Source organism: Ctenopharyngodon idella, chromosome 12 (genome assembly GCF_019924925.1).
Source record: "Ctenopharyngodon idella isolate HZGC_01 chromosome 12, HZGC01, whole genome shotgun sequence".
NCBI classification, from domain to species: domain Eukaryota; kingdom Metazoa; phylum Chordata; class Actinopteri; order Cypriniformes; family Xenocyprididae; genus Ctenopharyngodon; species Ctenopharyngodon idella.
In genome coordinates, this window is record NC_067231.1 from 20,249,334 (window position 1) to 20,265,725 (window position 16,392).

The 16,392-nt window shown below is 39.0% G+C and overlaps 2 protein-coding genes across 2 annotated transcripts; both read left to right on the forward strand.

Annotated features, from left to right (window-relative positions):
* The first annotated feature begins 322 nt into the window (after positions 1-322).
* On the forward strand, positions 323-7,995 carry LOC127524244 (pleckstrin homology domain-containing family S member 1-like). The gene is made up of 9 exons (XM_051915707.1): positions 323-466; positions 584-684; positions 793-911; positions 989-1,141; positions 2,892-2,982; positions 3,081-3,236; positions 7,545-7,560; positions 7,656-7,846; positions 7,954-7,995. The coding sequence occupies exons 1-9, from the start codon at positions 445-447 to the stop codon at positions 7,993-7,995; spliced, it is 891 nt and encodes a 296-aa protein (XP_051771667.1). The 5' UTR covers positions 323-444.
* Positions 7,996-11,223: 3,228 nt separating this feature from the next.
* Positions 11,224-16,392, forward strand: LOC127523833 (pleckstrin homology domain-containing family S member 1-like). Its single transcript, XM_051914935.1, has 14 exons — positions 11,224-11,355; positions 11,616-11,647; positions 11,765-11,865; positions 11,974-12,092; positions 12,170-12,322; positions 12,821-12,911; positions 13,086-13,256; positions 13,345-13,433; positions 13,564-13,620; positions 14,095-14,169; positions 14,283-14,369; positions 14,927-15,019; positions 15,137-15,269; positions 15,350-16,392. Exons 2-14 carry the CDS (start codon positions 11,623-11,625, stop codon positions 15,416-15,418), a joined length of 1,263 nt encoding a protein of 420 aa, XP_051770895.1. The 5' UTR covers positions 11,224-11,355; positions 11,616-11,622; the 3' UTR covers positions 15,419-16,392.

The window sequence follows — 16,392 nt, forward strand, 5'->3', positions numbered from 1 at the left end:
TAATGACTGATACAATCAAATGGGAGGGACCTTTAAACTTGAGCTTACATTTAACCAAACTTGAACAAAAAGCCTCAAGCTTCCTCCTAATCTGCCATCATAACACACATGTTGTAAGAGCTGAATAACTTTTCGGAGGACACTATTTTTACAGTGATACAAGGTAAGACAATAATATTATAGAATATTGCTTCTGATATGATGATTCTGCTTTGTGATGCTTGTAAAGAAATAATGCTGATACTATTCATGATATATTATATAAATGAAATACAATGGAGGGTTAATTTCCATTGCATTTTAATTAGTCTTCTGGTGACATTTCACTAAATATTATTATTATTTTTACAAAATCATAAATGTTTACATCTGATTGTATCTGATGTCAGTGCTTACAGTAAAATAACAAACATTTCTCATCTATTTTAGCACTAAAGCTACAACATGAGCATGTTCAAAAATAAAAGTAAGTCTAAAACCTCTTGGTGAAATGGGATAATCAAGGAAGACACTTTAATGACATTAATTAAATTAAGTGGTTTCTATGTATTTAATGTTAATCAGTTTATTTATGTTTCTGTAGCAGCAACTGCAAAGTTTTACAAAGAACCAGCAATGGTGGAGGAAGTGTACACTGGATACCTGCACAAGTCTCCTGGCCAATCAGCCTTATTAAAAAGCGTTGTACGTCTCATATTGCATCTTAATCTGAAATTGAAATATCTGCAGTCTATCAAAGACAGTTCCTTTGTTTGTGAAACCTAGCAGTTTTACCTGTTATATCTGCCACAGAAATCATGGAAGCAGCGTTTCTTTGTGTTCTCCAAGACGGTTGAAGACACCTACCATCTGACATACTATACAAACAACGAAAAGAGAAACAAAACTGTGGGAAAGATAGAGATTTCTAAGTAAGGAAAATACTGTCACACTCAAAAATAAACATAGTATTTTTACACTATAATGAGAAAGTCTATCTGTTTTAAAGGATCAGCTTGCTGTTTATTGGCCCAGAAAAACATCAGATGTGGAACTGGATTCAGAAACACTTCAGTTGTACTCCAGCCTCTGTGCTGTTCTTGAGGGTGGAAGATGATACACCAAAACACGCAAGAGATTATTTTCTCATTGGAGAAAACAGGTTTGCAACCATCATTTTGACCATATCTCTCATTGCTGTCACACCATAGTTCCATGAAAGCCAGCATGACACAGGCAAATAATAATAATAATAATAATAATAATAATAATATTCAAAGTCTCCATGAAGTGTGGCTTTTAGCCCATGGTTTTAAAGCCATGTATATGCTAGTAGTAGCAGATAGTACACACATTTAAAATTGAGTCTTACAAAATCAGTGAACGAAGCTTTACTGGCAAAACTGTTTGCATTTAGAATATTGCAAAAGCATATATAGTATATACAAACATTAAAACAGACAATACAGAAAATATACACCGATCAGGCATAACATTATGACATTATAACATTATGAACATTATGATTATCTCTTCATCACGGCACCTGTTAGTGGGTGGGATATATTAGGCAGCAAGTGAAAATTCTGTCCTCAAAGTTGATGTTAGAAGCAGAAAAAATGGGCAAGTGTAAGGATTTGAGCGAGTTTGACAAGGGTCAAATTGTGAAGGCTAGACGACTGGGTCAGAGCATCTCCAAATCTGCAGCTCTTGTGGGGTGTTCCTGGTCTGCAGTGGTCATTATCTATCAAAAGTGGTCCAAAGAAGGAACAGTGGTGAACCGGTGACAGGGTCATGGGCGGCCAAGGCTCATTGATGCACGTGGGGAGCGAAGGCTGGCCTGTGTGGTTCGATCCAACAGATGAGCTACTGAAGCTCAAATTGCTCAAGAAGTTAATGCTGGTTCTGATAGAAAGGTGTCAGAATACACAGTGCATCACAGTTTGTTGCGTATGGGGCTGCATAGCCGCAGACCAGTCAGGGTGCCCATGCTGACCCCTGTCCACCACCGAAAGCGCCAACAGTGGGCACGTGAGCATCAGAACTGGACCACGGAGCAATGGAAGAAGGTGTCCTGGTCTGATGAATCACGTTTTCTTTTACATCACGTGGATGGCCGGGTGCGTGTGCGTCGCTTACCTGGGGAACACATGGCACCAGGATGCACTATAAGAAGAAGGCAAGTTGGCAGAGGCAGTGTGATGCTTTGGGCAATGTTCTGCTGGGAAACCTTGGGTCCTGCCATCCATGTGGATGTTACTTTGACACGTACCACCTACCTAAGCTTTGTTGCAGACCATGTACACCCTTTCATGGAAACGGTATTTCCTGGTGGCTGTGACCTCTTTCAGCAGGATAATGCGCCCTGCCACAAAGCAAAAAAGCTTCAGCAATAGTCTGAGGAGCACAACGAGTTTGAGGTGTTGACTTGGCCTCCAAATTCTCCACATCTCGATCTAATCGAGCATCTGTGGGATGCGCTGAACAAACAAGTCCGATCCATGGAGGCCCCACCTCGCAACTTACAGGACTTAAAGGATCTGCTGCTAACATCTTGGTGCCAGACACCACAGCACACCTTCAGGGGTCTATTGGAGTCCATGCCTCGGCGTGTCAGGGCTGTTTTTGGCAGTAAAAGTGGAACCAATACAATATTAGGAAGGTGGTCATAATGTTATGCCTGATCAGTGTATATGAAATAAACAAAGAGACATGGAATTAAAAGAATAAGAAGTCTTTAATAATTCCATGGAGTCTTTAAGCAGTAGCTTAATCATTCTACTTCTAAAGTAAGTTATATACAGTAAATATAATTCTAGATGTTGCTTAGGTTAAAATTTTAATTTTAATTTTAAAACAACTGATGATGTTTTTCCAAAAAAGTAATGGTAAATGTTTTCTGGTGTTTTCAGTGATGATGTGAATGGCTGGCACAATACCTTAGTCAAGGCCCTGAAGACCCAGAAATCAAATAAACTGCGACATACAGATGACACCCTTGAGGTAAACATTAAAATATTGTATTAACATCCTAAGAAACAAAAAGTGTATCAAAGTGTTTGAGATGTTGTGCATGCTCACATACTTTACCTTTTACACAGGACAACAGATTTAGATCAATGGCTGCACCTGTGAAGTGTCCAGAACCAAAGGATGAAAGATGGTCAGCACCTGAATTAATGTTATCTTCTCTGCCCCCCAACCATTATGCCTATCCTCGCAAGTTCAGCGAACCTCTAGTACCAGCAGAGCGCAAGGTTTTACACATTTACATATGTTTCTTTAACATATGCACACAAATGATTTTAAACTTCCATATGACAAAAACTCAAACTTCTATTTGACAGATTTAAGTTAAAGAGGATGAAGATGAGAAGGATGGGAAACAGGATGAATCTCCAGAGGACAGCAGTGAATACATGTTAATGGCATCATTGTAGGTGTTTGATAAAATTGTAGGTGTTTGATAAAATGCAATTTTCTGAGAGATATTTGAATTGAATTGCTCTTTTTTTGTGGTCTTTCCTATTAGGCAAATGGCATTGGAAGATGACCAACAGGAGGCGGACACTGCATGCATGCATAAAAAGTAATTTTGAAGTCAACGACACTGTTTCTTTTCTTAGCATCTGTTTTCCAACATTTCTAGCCTTGCTGAACAGGTCTGGTCTTGGATGATTGTTAAGATTAAGGCAAAAACTTGGCAAAGTTTTAGCATACCTGAGAAATGCAATCATCAAGATGATTAACCTCCAATCAGTGATGTGTTCTATAGTGGTTTGATCCATATTCAAATTACACGAAAGTTAAATGTTAAAATTTACAATGAAAGTACAGAAACAGACAATTATCTGTATTTATATTTCTTTTTTTTTCAGTTGTACTGACGTCATCTCTTTTTAATTATCTGTCCCCTATATACACACTATTTGTTCGTTGTTTGTTTGGGAGTGGAGCATGCTCAAGCTGCCCTCGAGGGGGCTGGCTGCAAGCATTGTGAGCTTCTCCCGCTGAGAACGCTCCGCTCCCACCGGTCGCTCTTTGAGGAGGGCGACCTGGCAAGGGTTCCTCGCGGTTCTTCTCACGCTTCTGCCAAGGCACAGCGGTGGCTGCAATCGTGGGGTTCACAGATGGATCTAGCAGAGGGGTTTGAGATGAGTCCTGCCCTATCTCTGTCCTCACCTGCTGATCCTGTGCTTTTTCTTGCTTGGAAGCACGCATTGCGGTTCCTTCCATCCCGGGGAAAGCACCTGTGCTTCAACTGTCTGGTTCTGAGGAACTGGACGTTGTAAGCATGGATCCTGGAGATGCTGAGGACTCGCCACCTCACACTCCAGCTTGTAAGGAGCTTATGGAGGTCATAACTTGTGCAGGTTGCCAAGTTTAGCATGAAATGGCCAGCCGAGAAACAAGAAGTGTGCCAGAAAAGTTTGCTTGATGAAAGATTTCTCCCATCTCATGCACAACCTCCACGTTAGGGCTTGCCTTTTTTTCCTGACCTCGACTGGTCTCCTATAGAGTATATTTGCTGCAGACTTCGAATTACTCTAACATTTTAGGAGTTAAAAGTCATGGTTATGGGGCAATGCCCAGAGTCAGCTATCGCTCCCCTGAATCGGTATCGTCCCTTAAAGCCCGACGTTGCCCACCAAGCCAGTTAGAACTACATCAGCGCAGGTGGGCAAAGCATATTTGGCAGCAGGTCAGGCCACAGCATGTCTGCATACCATGTCCATCTTACAGGCATACCAGGCTGACCTGCTCAGAGACCAAGATGAGGGTGGGGGAGCAGGCTCTGAAGTTGTTAAAGAGCTACGTAAAGCTACCGTTTTGTCTCTTCGGGCCACCAAGGATGGCAGCCCTGGTGGCCATGAAGAAGCATTTATGGTTGAACCTTTCGGGCATCAAAGAGCGTGATAAGGAATATCTCCTTGATGTCCCCATCTCCCCCACGGGCCTTTTCAGCGATGTCATCGAGAGGTTCCAACTTTTCAAAGTTTCTTCCATTAAAAAACCCTCCGGTCTCTGTTGCTGCTGGGCGGGAGCAGCAAAAGCCGTCTATGAGCTCCTCATATAGTACTCAACAAAAACAGAGTGTCACAACCCTTGCTCCCCCTCAGAAAGACTGAGGAATGAGTCAACACTCTCAGCCGAAGCCAACTTTAGGTAGAACGGGTCTGAGAACCATTATTATCTCAAAGAAGGCTTTGGCAAAGAAGTCCTGACGCCCTCCAGGGGGAAACAGATTACACCTCATTATACGGTGCCCATCTCCCTTCGGTGTCCTCAGGAGACCATTCTGCAAACCCCGCCACCTTGTGTTTTTTCGTGGCTCAGAGGTTTCCGGCAAGTGCATGATCCAGTCACTTGACACTGGGTCAGTCCCTCAACGCTGTGGCTTCGGGGTGCTCGCGCCCTCTCAGGAGGCTTTCTCAGCAGTTCTCAGCGATTCGATTGTTCCCTGCTGGTTCGCCGCTTCAGGGCACCGAAGTGACTCCACAAACAAAACCAGAGACCAGCCTTGAGAGGCTGATTCCCTTAGTAGATTTTCTGGCAGCGTGGAAACTTTTGCCAAATGTCTCTTAATCGGTCCGGCAGACTATAGAAAAGGGTTACAGAATTCAGTTCGGTTCTCGTTCGCCCAGTTTCAACGGGGTCCTATTCACAGTAGTAGGCCCCGAGCAGGCTCTGGTAATAGATCAAGAAGTGAAAGATTTGTTAGAGAAGAAGGCCATAGAACACGTTTCTCTTCCCAACAGAGAATCAGGATTTTACAGCCATTATTTCATTGTTCCAAAAAAGGATGGGGGGTTACGTCCGATTTTAGATCTGCGTCTGTTAAATCGTTCAGCGAGCAAACTGAAGTTCAAGATGCTGACACTAAAGCAGATCGTGTCCCAAATCATGTTCGATCACTGGTTTGTCACGATAGATCTGAAGGACGCTTACTTCCACATATTCATCCTTCCACAACACAGAAAGTTCCTAAGGTTTGCTTTTAGGGGGCGAAGCATACCAATATCGGGTTCTTTCCAGCACGTTTACGAAATGCGTGGATGCAGCTCTGGCTCCACTGTGACTCCAGGGCATTCGCATATTGAACTATATTAAACTATAAGTTTGGGGTTAAGGCTCAATTCCAAGAAAAGTGTGCTTGTTCCAGCTCAAAGGACCACTTTCTTAGATGTAGTTTGGGACTCGACATCGATGCAGGCACGTCTCTCCCCTGCTCGTATCGAGTCAATTTTAGTAGCCGTAAACAAGTTAAAGCTAGGCCAGTCCATCACTATAAAACAGTTCCAGAGACTGTTGGGTCTCATGGCAGCTGAGTCCAACGTGATACCTTTTGGCCTGCTGTACATGAGGCCCTTACAGTGGTGGCTCAGGACCAAAGGGTTTTTAACTAAACCAGGGTATATTCTTAAGGTTCCCATTAATGTGGCTAGAACTATTACACACTGCAGGCCTTCTTTCCTCCTCCTTTCAGTACTCTGGACCAGGAAAAACTAAATTTGCTTTGCCCTGTTAGGGCCCCAGATGCCTATGTCTACAGAGCTGCCCTGATCAACGAAAGTCTGATCAACTCTTTGTCTGTTTTGGTCCACCCAGGAAAGGGTGTCCAGCATCTAAGCAGAGGATGAGCAAGTGGATAGTTGAGGCTATTTCTCTTGCGTACGAGTCAGCTGTCCATCCTTTGGTGGTCCGAGCCCATTCGACTAGGAGTATAGCTGCTTCAAAAGCATTATTTTAGGAGTTTCTCTCCAGGATGTATGTGATGCTGCGGGGTGGTCTTCCCTGCACACCTTTGTGAGGTTTTACAACCTAGATTTGGGTTCTGCTCCTGGGACCAGTGTACTCTCGTCTTAATGTGCACGACTGGTTTTCACACAGACAGGCACTTGTCAGTACGGCGGAGTGGGTATAAATCCCACAGCGTCAAAGACTCTGACGCAACGCGAGTTCCCTCGAAAGAGAACGTCTCAGGTTACGTATGTAATCGTGGTACCCTAAGAAGGGAATGAGACGCTGAGTCGCGTTGCCATACTTCCTGCATGCCTGTGATCGTCTTGCTTCAGCCTATTAGAAGCTGACATTGTTTGGTCTGGGTATGCTTTATACTTTCCTGGTCGATGACGTCACCCGCCTATGACATTCCGCCACGCCATTGGACTGATTTTACACATGCTTCAAGACTCAAATGCAGCGTCTCGTTCCCTTCTCAGGGAACCATGGTTACATGCGTAACCTGGGACGTTTTTCAGTGGCTGATTCTTAAATTATCAAATTATTATTAGTGGTCCCCACTGATGTTAAATATGTGGTTACATTTTTAACTTTAGTACTGGAAATAACATTAGCAGAGTCTTGAGGAAACAACTGTTGAGTATATCAATGTGTCTTATGTGTTGAGTAATATTTTGTCGTTTACTAATTAAAATCAAATATATTTAGCACTGTGGTTATGATAAATGTGGCATCTGTATTTTTCTGTTCTGTAGTGAAACACACACCTGTTGAGAAGGAGATCTGCGTAAGATCTGAAAAACTGTCTGATCTTCACACAGGAACAGGGAAACCATGGTACAGCTCTACAAAAGATAATCAGTAATGACATTACCATTTAATATGTATGTTGATACATATTCAATTTTCTAGAATAATAATAATAACACAAGTAGAAATGAACACTTACAATGTACAGTATTTTATTTCATTTCTTATCATCTTCTCCAGTGTGTCTGAGTGTCACCAGATTCAGCACTCATGTCTGTTCCATAAGGAGGATCAGATCCTGGCCTTCAATGACCTGCTAATAGACACATTAGAAGAGATAGATACATACCTAAGAAGACTAAGCAAGGATGAGGTAAGACAATGTTTCACAATAAAATAATGTTTTTTCATCACTACATTCAAAGTAATAAAGTTACTGAAATTACTTACAGGTAAAACTCACTGTTCGGCTGTTTCCAGGATCCCAGCCTCTGCACTCTGAATCTGACATCACCACACTGAGGACATGAAACAAAATCTCATGTGAATTCTCTTATAACCATTGAGTTATAAGAAATACTGTGCACATGCCTTGTTTAAGGTCAAAGGGTCTGTTGGACATTAAAGCTAATAAGAAGTGGAAATCGGGTTATCTAAAGTAACTTGCACTCTTTTGCATGTACATTATCATGACATCACAGGGCACACTCGTCAGTGAAGGTCAAGTGTTTTAACACAGCAACAGCCCAAATGGCGCAAAAGCGCATTTCAAAAAGACTGACCCACCTTGCTCTGATGCATGTTCATGGAGATATATTAGACAGTTTGGATATTGATACCCTCATGCAGGACTTTATCAGCATCAACCTGGAGAGAAAGGCCACATTTGGAGTTGCAGGCCCGCAGTAAAGTATTATACATTTCTTGATTGAAGATTTATTTCTTGTGGCTGATAGGTCTATGAGGCGATTTCTATTTTTGTTGCCGTGCAGCCTGCAGTTTTATTTGGAGATTGTGCTTTGACTACAGGCATACATACAGTATCACCTGTGTTTATGTGTTAGTTTAATTAATAGTCTAGTGACAACACTGGTATTACAGATAACAATTCTAACAGTATGAGATACTTTATATTGCGTATGTATATACAAGTTTTCTGTCATTGTGTGTTTGGTTTTGAAAAGCATGTAATCAATGATGTATTTAAATGTTTCAATCACTTGTACATGTAGCTCTTTTATATAAATGAATTATGCTGTACAAAAGCATGCATTTGCACATTGTTACACTGTGAAGTGTTATTAAACTTTCATAACTCTTAACCCTATTGTGTGTTTGACTAAAAACTAGAGATTGAAAGAATAGAGCTCAGGGAGTTACAAGGTATGATCAATGGATTTGGACAGCAACCATTCTGGTTTCAAAAGCGGCCACTCAACTGAGACTGCCCTCGGTTACTGAAGCTCTGAGACTGGCAAGAGCAGCTTCAAAATCCTCTGTACTCATCTTGCTGGATCTGTCTGCTGCTTTTGACAAAGTTAACCACCCTGATCCTCTTGTTAACCCTCATGACGAAGGGCATCTCAGAGCCACACTCCAATGGTTCAAGTCTTACCTCTCAGATAGGTCCTTCATGGTGTCGAGGAGGGGTGAGGTGCCTAAGTCGCAACATCTAGCTAGGGTGCCTCAGGGCTCAGTGCTTGGACCACTTCTCTTCTACATCTACATGTCATCACTAGGATCTGTCATTTAGAATCATGTTTTTTCCTATCACTGCTACGCTGATGACACACAACTCTACCTCTCATTCAAAGCAAAGCACAACAATGATGCTCAGCGACCACTCCTATTTTAAAAAACAAAAAACAGATTATTTCTTTATTTTTAAAGGGATAGTTCATTGCGATTTCACTTTTTTAACTTTAGTTAGTGTGTAATGTTGCTGTTAGTGCACAAACAACGTCTGCAAAGTTAGGACACTCAAAGTTCAATGCAAAGGGAGATATTTTCTTTTAAAGAATTCACTGTTTAAGGACTACAACAAACAGCTGGTAGGGACTACAACAAGCTTCTTCCCGGGTTGGTGACATAACTAACCCTAAAATTTACATAAACCCTGCCCCCGAGAACACACAACAAAGGGGTGAGGCCATTTTATTGCAATACAGTACGTAACACAAATGCAATAGCATGTCATAAAAGCAAGATGACAACATGACAAATTATAACCGTAATTAAACTAAACTACACCTGTTCTATCTCAATGCAGTATAATATATTCTCTGGCTCTGTAGGCATTTTACAACAGTTCCCACATGAGCGATTTATAGACTATCATGACAGAACATGCAATCAATGACTTTAAGATAGTTAACTCCACATCAGCTACATAAATTCATCAACTAACCATTCAGAAAGATCCTGTTGCATTCTACATGTTGTCACTTCTTCTTGAGTCTCTCCATCATTGTCTGACTCCGGTTTGAACATAAAAGGCTGAACAGTTTCTGACATTTTCAGTGAGTCTGAGGTAATCGGCGCTGCTCAGAGACGTTCAAAAACATATTTAACGGCTCTGGCGCTGCTAACATGAGCCCTTGAAACTCTGCCCTGAAACTGAGCAGCAGCTCATTTGCATTTAAAGGGACACACACAAAAATTGATTATTTTTGCTTACCCTCAAAAAGTTACAAATTCAACATGCTATAAAATATGATCTGTGGAGTTTTTTGAGCTAAAACTTCACATACACACTTTGGGGACATCAGAGACTTATTTTACATCTTGTAAAAGTGGCATTAAATGACCCCTTTAACTTCATTAAAAGTATTAACTAGCATTGTTGCATATAGGCAGTGTTGGTTAAGTTACTCTAAAAAAGTAATTAATTACTAGCTACTAATTACATCAAAAGTGTAATTAGGTTACTGTACTAATTACTCTCACTAAAAAGTATTGGATTACATATTACTAATTACTTTCTAAATCCCATATCAACCTCGACCAGTTGAACAATACAAGGACAGACACGAAACTGCACTTTTGTTAAATCCACTATTATTTTATATAGAATTGTTGTATAGTCTATACAGTAATCCCTTACTTTCAAGGGAAAAGTAATTAGATTATTTAGTAATTAATTACACCCAACATTGGATATAGGCCTATAATGCATATTATATAATTTGTTAATGTTCATTCATATAGTTAGAAATGTCACATCATTTTATTTCTGTTTATTATATATTGTTTTTACTTCGAGTAGGCCTATCACATATTTATTTAACCTTGGAGACACAAAATCAAATGCCATTATCAATCACCCCAACACCCTCCCCATCCAGCCAAATGTTACAGCGGAAATGGTGGAGGAAAGACAATTATTAACTGAAATCCATCAATCAAGAATTCCCCCTAAAATCCCCAGCAGCATGCAGAGAAAAAAGGAATGATCTTTTTTTCTTTTTTGCCAAAGTAACTTATTAATTGACCTCTTGCATTTCTAAGGTGAGCCAGGAGATTCTAACCACATAATCTGATAAATGGAACAGCGCCAGGTTTTAGTGAATATTTGCACACATTTCCACAGCTTACTGGATGTGCTTCAGCGCTAAATTTCTTTTTGTAGTATTCCCACAATACCACAAAGCCATTATGTATACCTAGTTTGTCTGGTAATTTCCACAAACTAATGACGGACTCAATCAAAAGGGAGGGACCTTAATCCTAAGCTTACATATAAGCAGAAACTCCTCCTGTTACCAGCATAACTCTCTGGAACAAACAAAAAGCCTCGAGCTTCCTCCTAATCTGCCATCATAACACGCATGTTGTGAGAGCTGAATAACTTTTCAGAGGACACTATTTTTACCGTGACACAAGGTAAGACATTAATAATATAGAATATGCCTACTGTTATGATGATTCTGCTATATGTCTCCGATGCTTGTATAGAAGTAATGCTGATATATACATAACATATTATTTGAAATATGATGGAGGGATCATTTCCATTGCATCTCAATTAGTCTTGTGGTGACATTTCACTGAATATTTGTTTTGTTTTACAAAATCATAAATGTTTACATCTGATTGCATCTGATGTCAGTGCTTACAGTAAAATAATTTCAATTCTATTTTAGCAACAACATGAGCAAGCCCAACAAAAATGCAAGTAAGTCTAAAATTGTTTAGGAAAATGGGATAATCAAGAAAGACACTTTAATGACATAAATTAAACTGAGTGGTATCTATGTATTTAATGTTAATCAGTTTATTTACGTTTCTGTAGCAGCAACTGCAAAGTTTTACAAAGAACCAGCAATGGTGGAGGAAGTGTACACTGGATACCTGCAGAAGTCGCCTGGCCAATCGGCTGTGTTAAAAAGCGTTGTATGTCTCATATTGCATTCCAACTTGAAATTGAAATATCTGCAGTCTGTCAAAGACAGTTCTTTTGTTTGTGAAACTTAGCAGTCTTACCTGTTATATCTGCCACAGAAATCATGGAAGCAGCGTTTCTTTGTGCTCTCCAAGACGGGTGAAGACGCCTACCATCTGACATACTATACAAACAATGAAAAGAGAGACAAATCTGTGGGAAAGATAGACCTTTCTAAGTAAGGAAAATACTGTCACACTCAAAAATAAACATATTATTTTCACACTATAATGAGAAAGTCTATCTGTTTTAAAGGATCAGCTTGCTGTTTACTGGCCCAGAGAAACATCAGATGTGGGACTGGATTCAGAAACACTTCAGTTGTACTCCAGCCTCTGTGCTGTTCTTGAGGGTGGAAGATGATACACCAAAACACGCGAGAGATTATTTTCTGATTGGAGAAAACAGGTTTGCAACCATCATTTTGACCATATCTCTCATTGCTGTCACACCATAGTTCAAAGAAAGCTAGCATGACACAGGCAAAAAAATAAATATATTCAAAGTCTCCATGAAGTGTGGCTTTTAGCCCATGTCTTTTGATTTTGAAGCCATGTATGTGTTAGTAGTGTAGCATATATAGTAGCAGATACACACGTTTAAAATTGAGTCTTAAAAAATCAGTCAACAAAGCTTTACTGGCATGACTGTTTGCATTTAGAATAGTGCAAAAGCATATATAGTATTCAAACATTAAACAGACAATACAGAAAATAAATATATGAAATAAACAAAGAGATACATGAACTTAAAAGATAAAGAGAATAAGATTAAGAAGAAGTCTTGAGTAATTTCATGGAGTCTTTAAGCAGTAGCTTAATCATTCTACTTTTATTTTTATTTTAAAACAAATTATGACATTTTTCCAAAACAGTAGTAGTAAATGTTTTCTGGTGTTTTTTTTAGTAATGATGTGAATGGCTGGCACAATGCCTTAGTCAAGGCCCTGAAGACTCATAAACCAAATAAACTGCGACATACAGATGACACCCTTGAGGTAAACATTAAAACATTTCTCTCAAAGGCTTGGACACACCTACTGATTCTTTATTTTTTACCATTTCCTACATTTGATTTGTTATTTGTAATATTACAATTTGTTATATATATATATATATATATACACATTTGAGAGGTTGTGCATGCTCACATATTTTACCTTTTTCCACAGTACAACAGATGTAGATCAACATCTGCACCTCTGAATGATTCGGAACCAAAGGTTAAAGATGAGTTTGATGAAAGATGGTCAGCACCCGAATTAATGTTATCTTCTCTGCCCCCCAACCATTATGACTATCCTCGCAAGTTCAGCGAACCTCTAGTACCAGCAGAGCGCAAGGTTTTACACATTTACATGTTTCTTTAACATATGCACACAAATGATTTTAAACTTCCATATGACAAAAACTCAAACTTCTATTTGACAGATTTCAGTTAAAGAGGATGAAGATGAGAAGGATGGGAAACAGGATGAATCTCCAGAGGACAGCAGTGAATACATGTCAATGGCATCATTGTAGGTGTTTGAGAGGACTTTTCCCTTAACTGGCCTAGTGAAATGTGAAATGTATTCTGTTGATAAAATGCAATTTTCTGAGAGACATTTAATTGAATTGTTCTTTTTCTGTGGTCTTTTCTGATTTTAGGCAAATGAAATTGGAAGATGACCAACAGGAGGCAGACACTGCACGCATACAGACAAAGTAATTTTGAAGTCTTTGATTCACCTCATGACAATGCACTATTGTGTTAGTTGTGCAAGATACAGTAAACTCAGTGCGTGTTGCCATCTGACACATTGTTATGCATTCACTAAGCTCATTCCCGTGCCTCAGATGCTACACATAGATGTGATTCTTTGTTTATTTAAAGACTACAAAACAACTCTTATCTTAGCGTTGCTGAACGTTCTGTTTTGTTGTTTAGAAATGTCCAGTCTTGCTGAACAGGTCAGGTCATGGATGAATGCTAAGATTAAAGAAACACTGACTGTAGCATGGTTTTAGCATCTTAATACATGACAGATGCAATCATCTCTGACTAGAACGATTAAGCAAGCATCATTCTGAGGTGTTCTATTGTTGTTTGAGCCTTGTTCAACACTAAAATGATCTTGATTCTTGATGCCCCATTGTTTAAAATACATAAAGTTTAACTTATTATTTTGTCTTTTTCAGCACTTCCATTAATGGCCACGAGTCCTCTTTGTGCAATAGTGCAGTCACCCAGGATAAGGACTATGAAAATAAACGGTAAATTTTGCCTTTAATGCAGTTTTACTGACACCATGGCAGCTTTGAACTGTGTTTTTCTGCTGAATACATCTGAATGATGTCATCTTTGTTTCACTTACTTTTTTCCTTAGAATGAGTACAGATTCTCAGCATCGTCTCCTCAGCTTCAATGAGAACCATGCCTCTACCGAGCTGGATGAGCTGCCTTTAAACAAGAGGTGATTTTTTATAATTTCAGTTCCCTCCTTAGTTCAACACTAGAAATACAACTTGAGTATTATGCATAAAAGGAAACCCACTTTATATTAGTTGTCTTTAACTAATATGTACTTGCATTAAAAATAATAATTGTTAGGTACAATGTACTTATTGTGTTCATGCTGTATTACTGAACTGCGATATGGGTAAGGTTAGGGACAGGTTTGGTGGTATGGGTATGTTTGAAAGTGGGTTAAGGTGTAAGGAAAGGGTTAACAGCGTAATTATACTGTAATTACATAAATTAATTACAGCTGTAATTACATGCAGGTATTTTGTAAATATAAGTACAATGTAAAAACATGTACGTACACAAGAAGTGCACTGTATCAATTGATTCATTTAAATGTTAGTACACCCATAATTAAAGACACTTAATATAAAGTGGGACCAAGTTAACAATTATTTCAATTTCTTAATTTCCCGTGCCATTTGATTCTCAGCTGTATTTAGCACTAAGGTTATGAAAAATGTGGCATCTCTTTGAATATTGTCAATGCATATTTCTATTCTGCAGTGAAACGCACACACATGTCGAGAAGGAGATCTGCGTTAGCCCAAACAGTCTGAAAAACAGTCTGATCTTGACGCAGGAAGAAGGCAAACCATGGTACCAAACTACAGTTATTACAGTTGAATCACAATAGAGAAAACATTAACATGAGTACAAAAAAACAACTTACATTGTATTATGTTTCTCATTGACTCTCATCCTTTTCCTCTCCAGTGTGTCTGAGTGTAGGCAGATTCAGGACTCATGTCTGTTCCATAAGGGGGATCAGATCCTGGCCTTCAATGGCCTGCGGATAGACACAGTAGAAGATATACAAACATACCTAAGAAAACTAAGCAAGGACGAGGTAAGATGATGATTTCACCTGATTTTTTTCCATCACTACATTCAGAGAGCTATAAATAATGTTACTGAAATTATCTGCAGGTAAAACTCACTATTCGGCGGTTTCCAGGATCCCAGCCACTGCACTCTGAATCCTGCATATCACAATGAGGACATGAAACAAAATCTCTTGTGAATTCTCTTATCACCATTGAGTTATTAGAAATATTGTGCACATGTCTAGTTTAAGGTCAAAGGGACTGTGGGACATTAAAGCTCATTCATTTGAGTCTAATCATACCGGTGGAAAATAAGGTGTTAATAAGTAACAGAAGTGGAAATTCGATTATCTAAAGTACCTTGTCCTATTTAGCATGTACATAAACCATGTAAAACAATGTGAATGAATTGTCAGATTCACTCAAAATGCCACTGAAAGAAATTATTATCATTTAGACTGTATATATATACACATGAAACTGCACGAATGGGTATATATTAGTTCATGTTTGTTTATGTGAAGAACAAGAGTCAAGTATTACTTTATAACAAGTATGAAGGTTAAGTAACAGTGAAAAATGCACAGTTATAAACTGTTCATGTATTTTAACCTCTTTAAAGCTGCACTTTTTTCCCCTAAAGGGACATGGGGGGTGGAAAAAAAAAATGAGATGGGAGGAAAAATAATAAATCAATGCTTCTGCGTTGACTCGCAAAATGTTTGCATTTCCTTGAAAGCCTCCTCACAAAAACTTTCCAACATTCCATTTCTTTGTGAGGGAACGCAAAGTTTCTCGAGTGAACACAAAAAATTTCGCGAGCAAATGCAAAAGCATTGACAAATAATTTTTCCTTCCATCTCATTTTTTTTCACCATGTCCCTTTAGGGACTCTGTACTTTTTTAATTCTAACAGTACGAGATACTTTATATACTGTGTATATACAACTTTACTGTCATTGTGTGTTTCATTTTGAAAAGAATTAATGATGTATTGCTCCAAATCATTATTAATTGATTTAAATGTCTCAGTCACTATTTAGATGCATTACTGAAGATGTAGCCTACTTAATATATAGCTGTATAAAAGCATGTATTTGCACATTGTTACACTGTGAATTGTTATTAAACTTTCAGATCTCTTAA

What these genes read in the sequence shown, in the direction of transcription:
- LOC127523833 (XM_051914935.1), top strand. Translation starts at nt 11,623, where the DNA reads ATGAGCAAGCCCAACAAAAATGCAA. An exon ending in GGAAAGATAGACCTTTCTAA is followed by an intron (nt 12,093 to 12,169) that starts GTAAGGAAAATA and finishes TCTGTTTTAAAG; the next exon opens with GATCAGCTTGCTGTTTACTG. An exon ending in TAGTACCAGCAGAGCGCAAG is followed by an intron (nt 13,257 to 13,344) that starts GTTTTACACATT and finishes TCTATTTGACAG; the next exon opens with ATTTCAGTTAAAGAGGATGA.
- LOC127524244 (XM_051915707.1), top strand. Translation starts at nt 445, where the DNA reads ATGAGCATGTTCAAAAATAAAA. An exon ending in CAGCCTTATTAAAAAGCGTT is followed by an intron (nt 685 to 792) that starts GTACGTCTCATA and finishes TATCTGCCACAG; the next exon opens with AAATCATGGAAGCAGCGTTT. An exon ending in GAAGACTAAGCAAGGATGAG is followed by an intron (nt 7,847 to 7,953) that starts GTAAGACAATGT and finishes GGCTGTTTCCAG; the next exon opens with GATCCCAGCCTCTGCACTCT.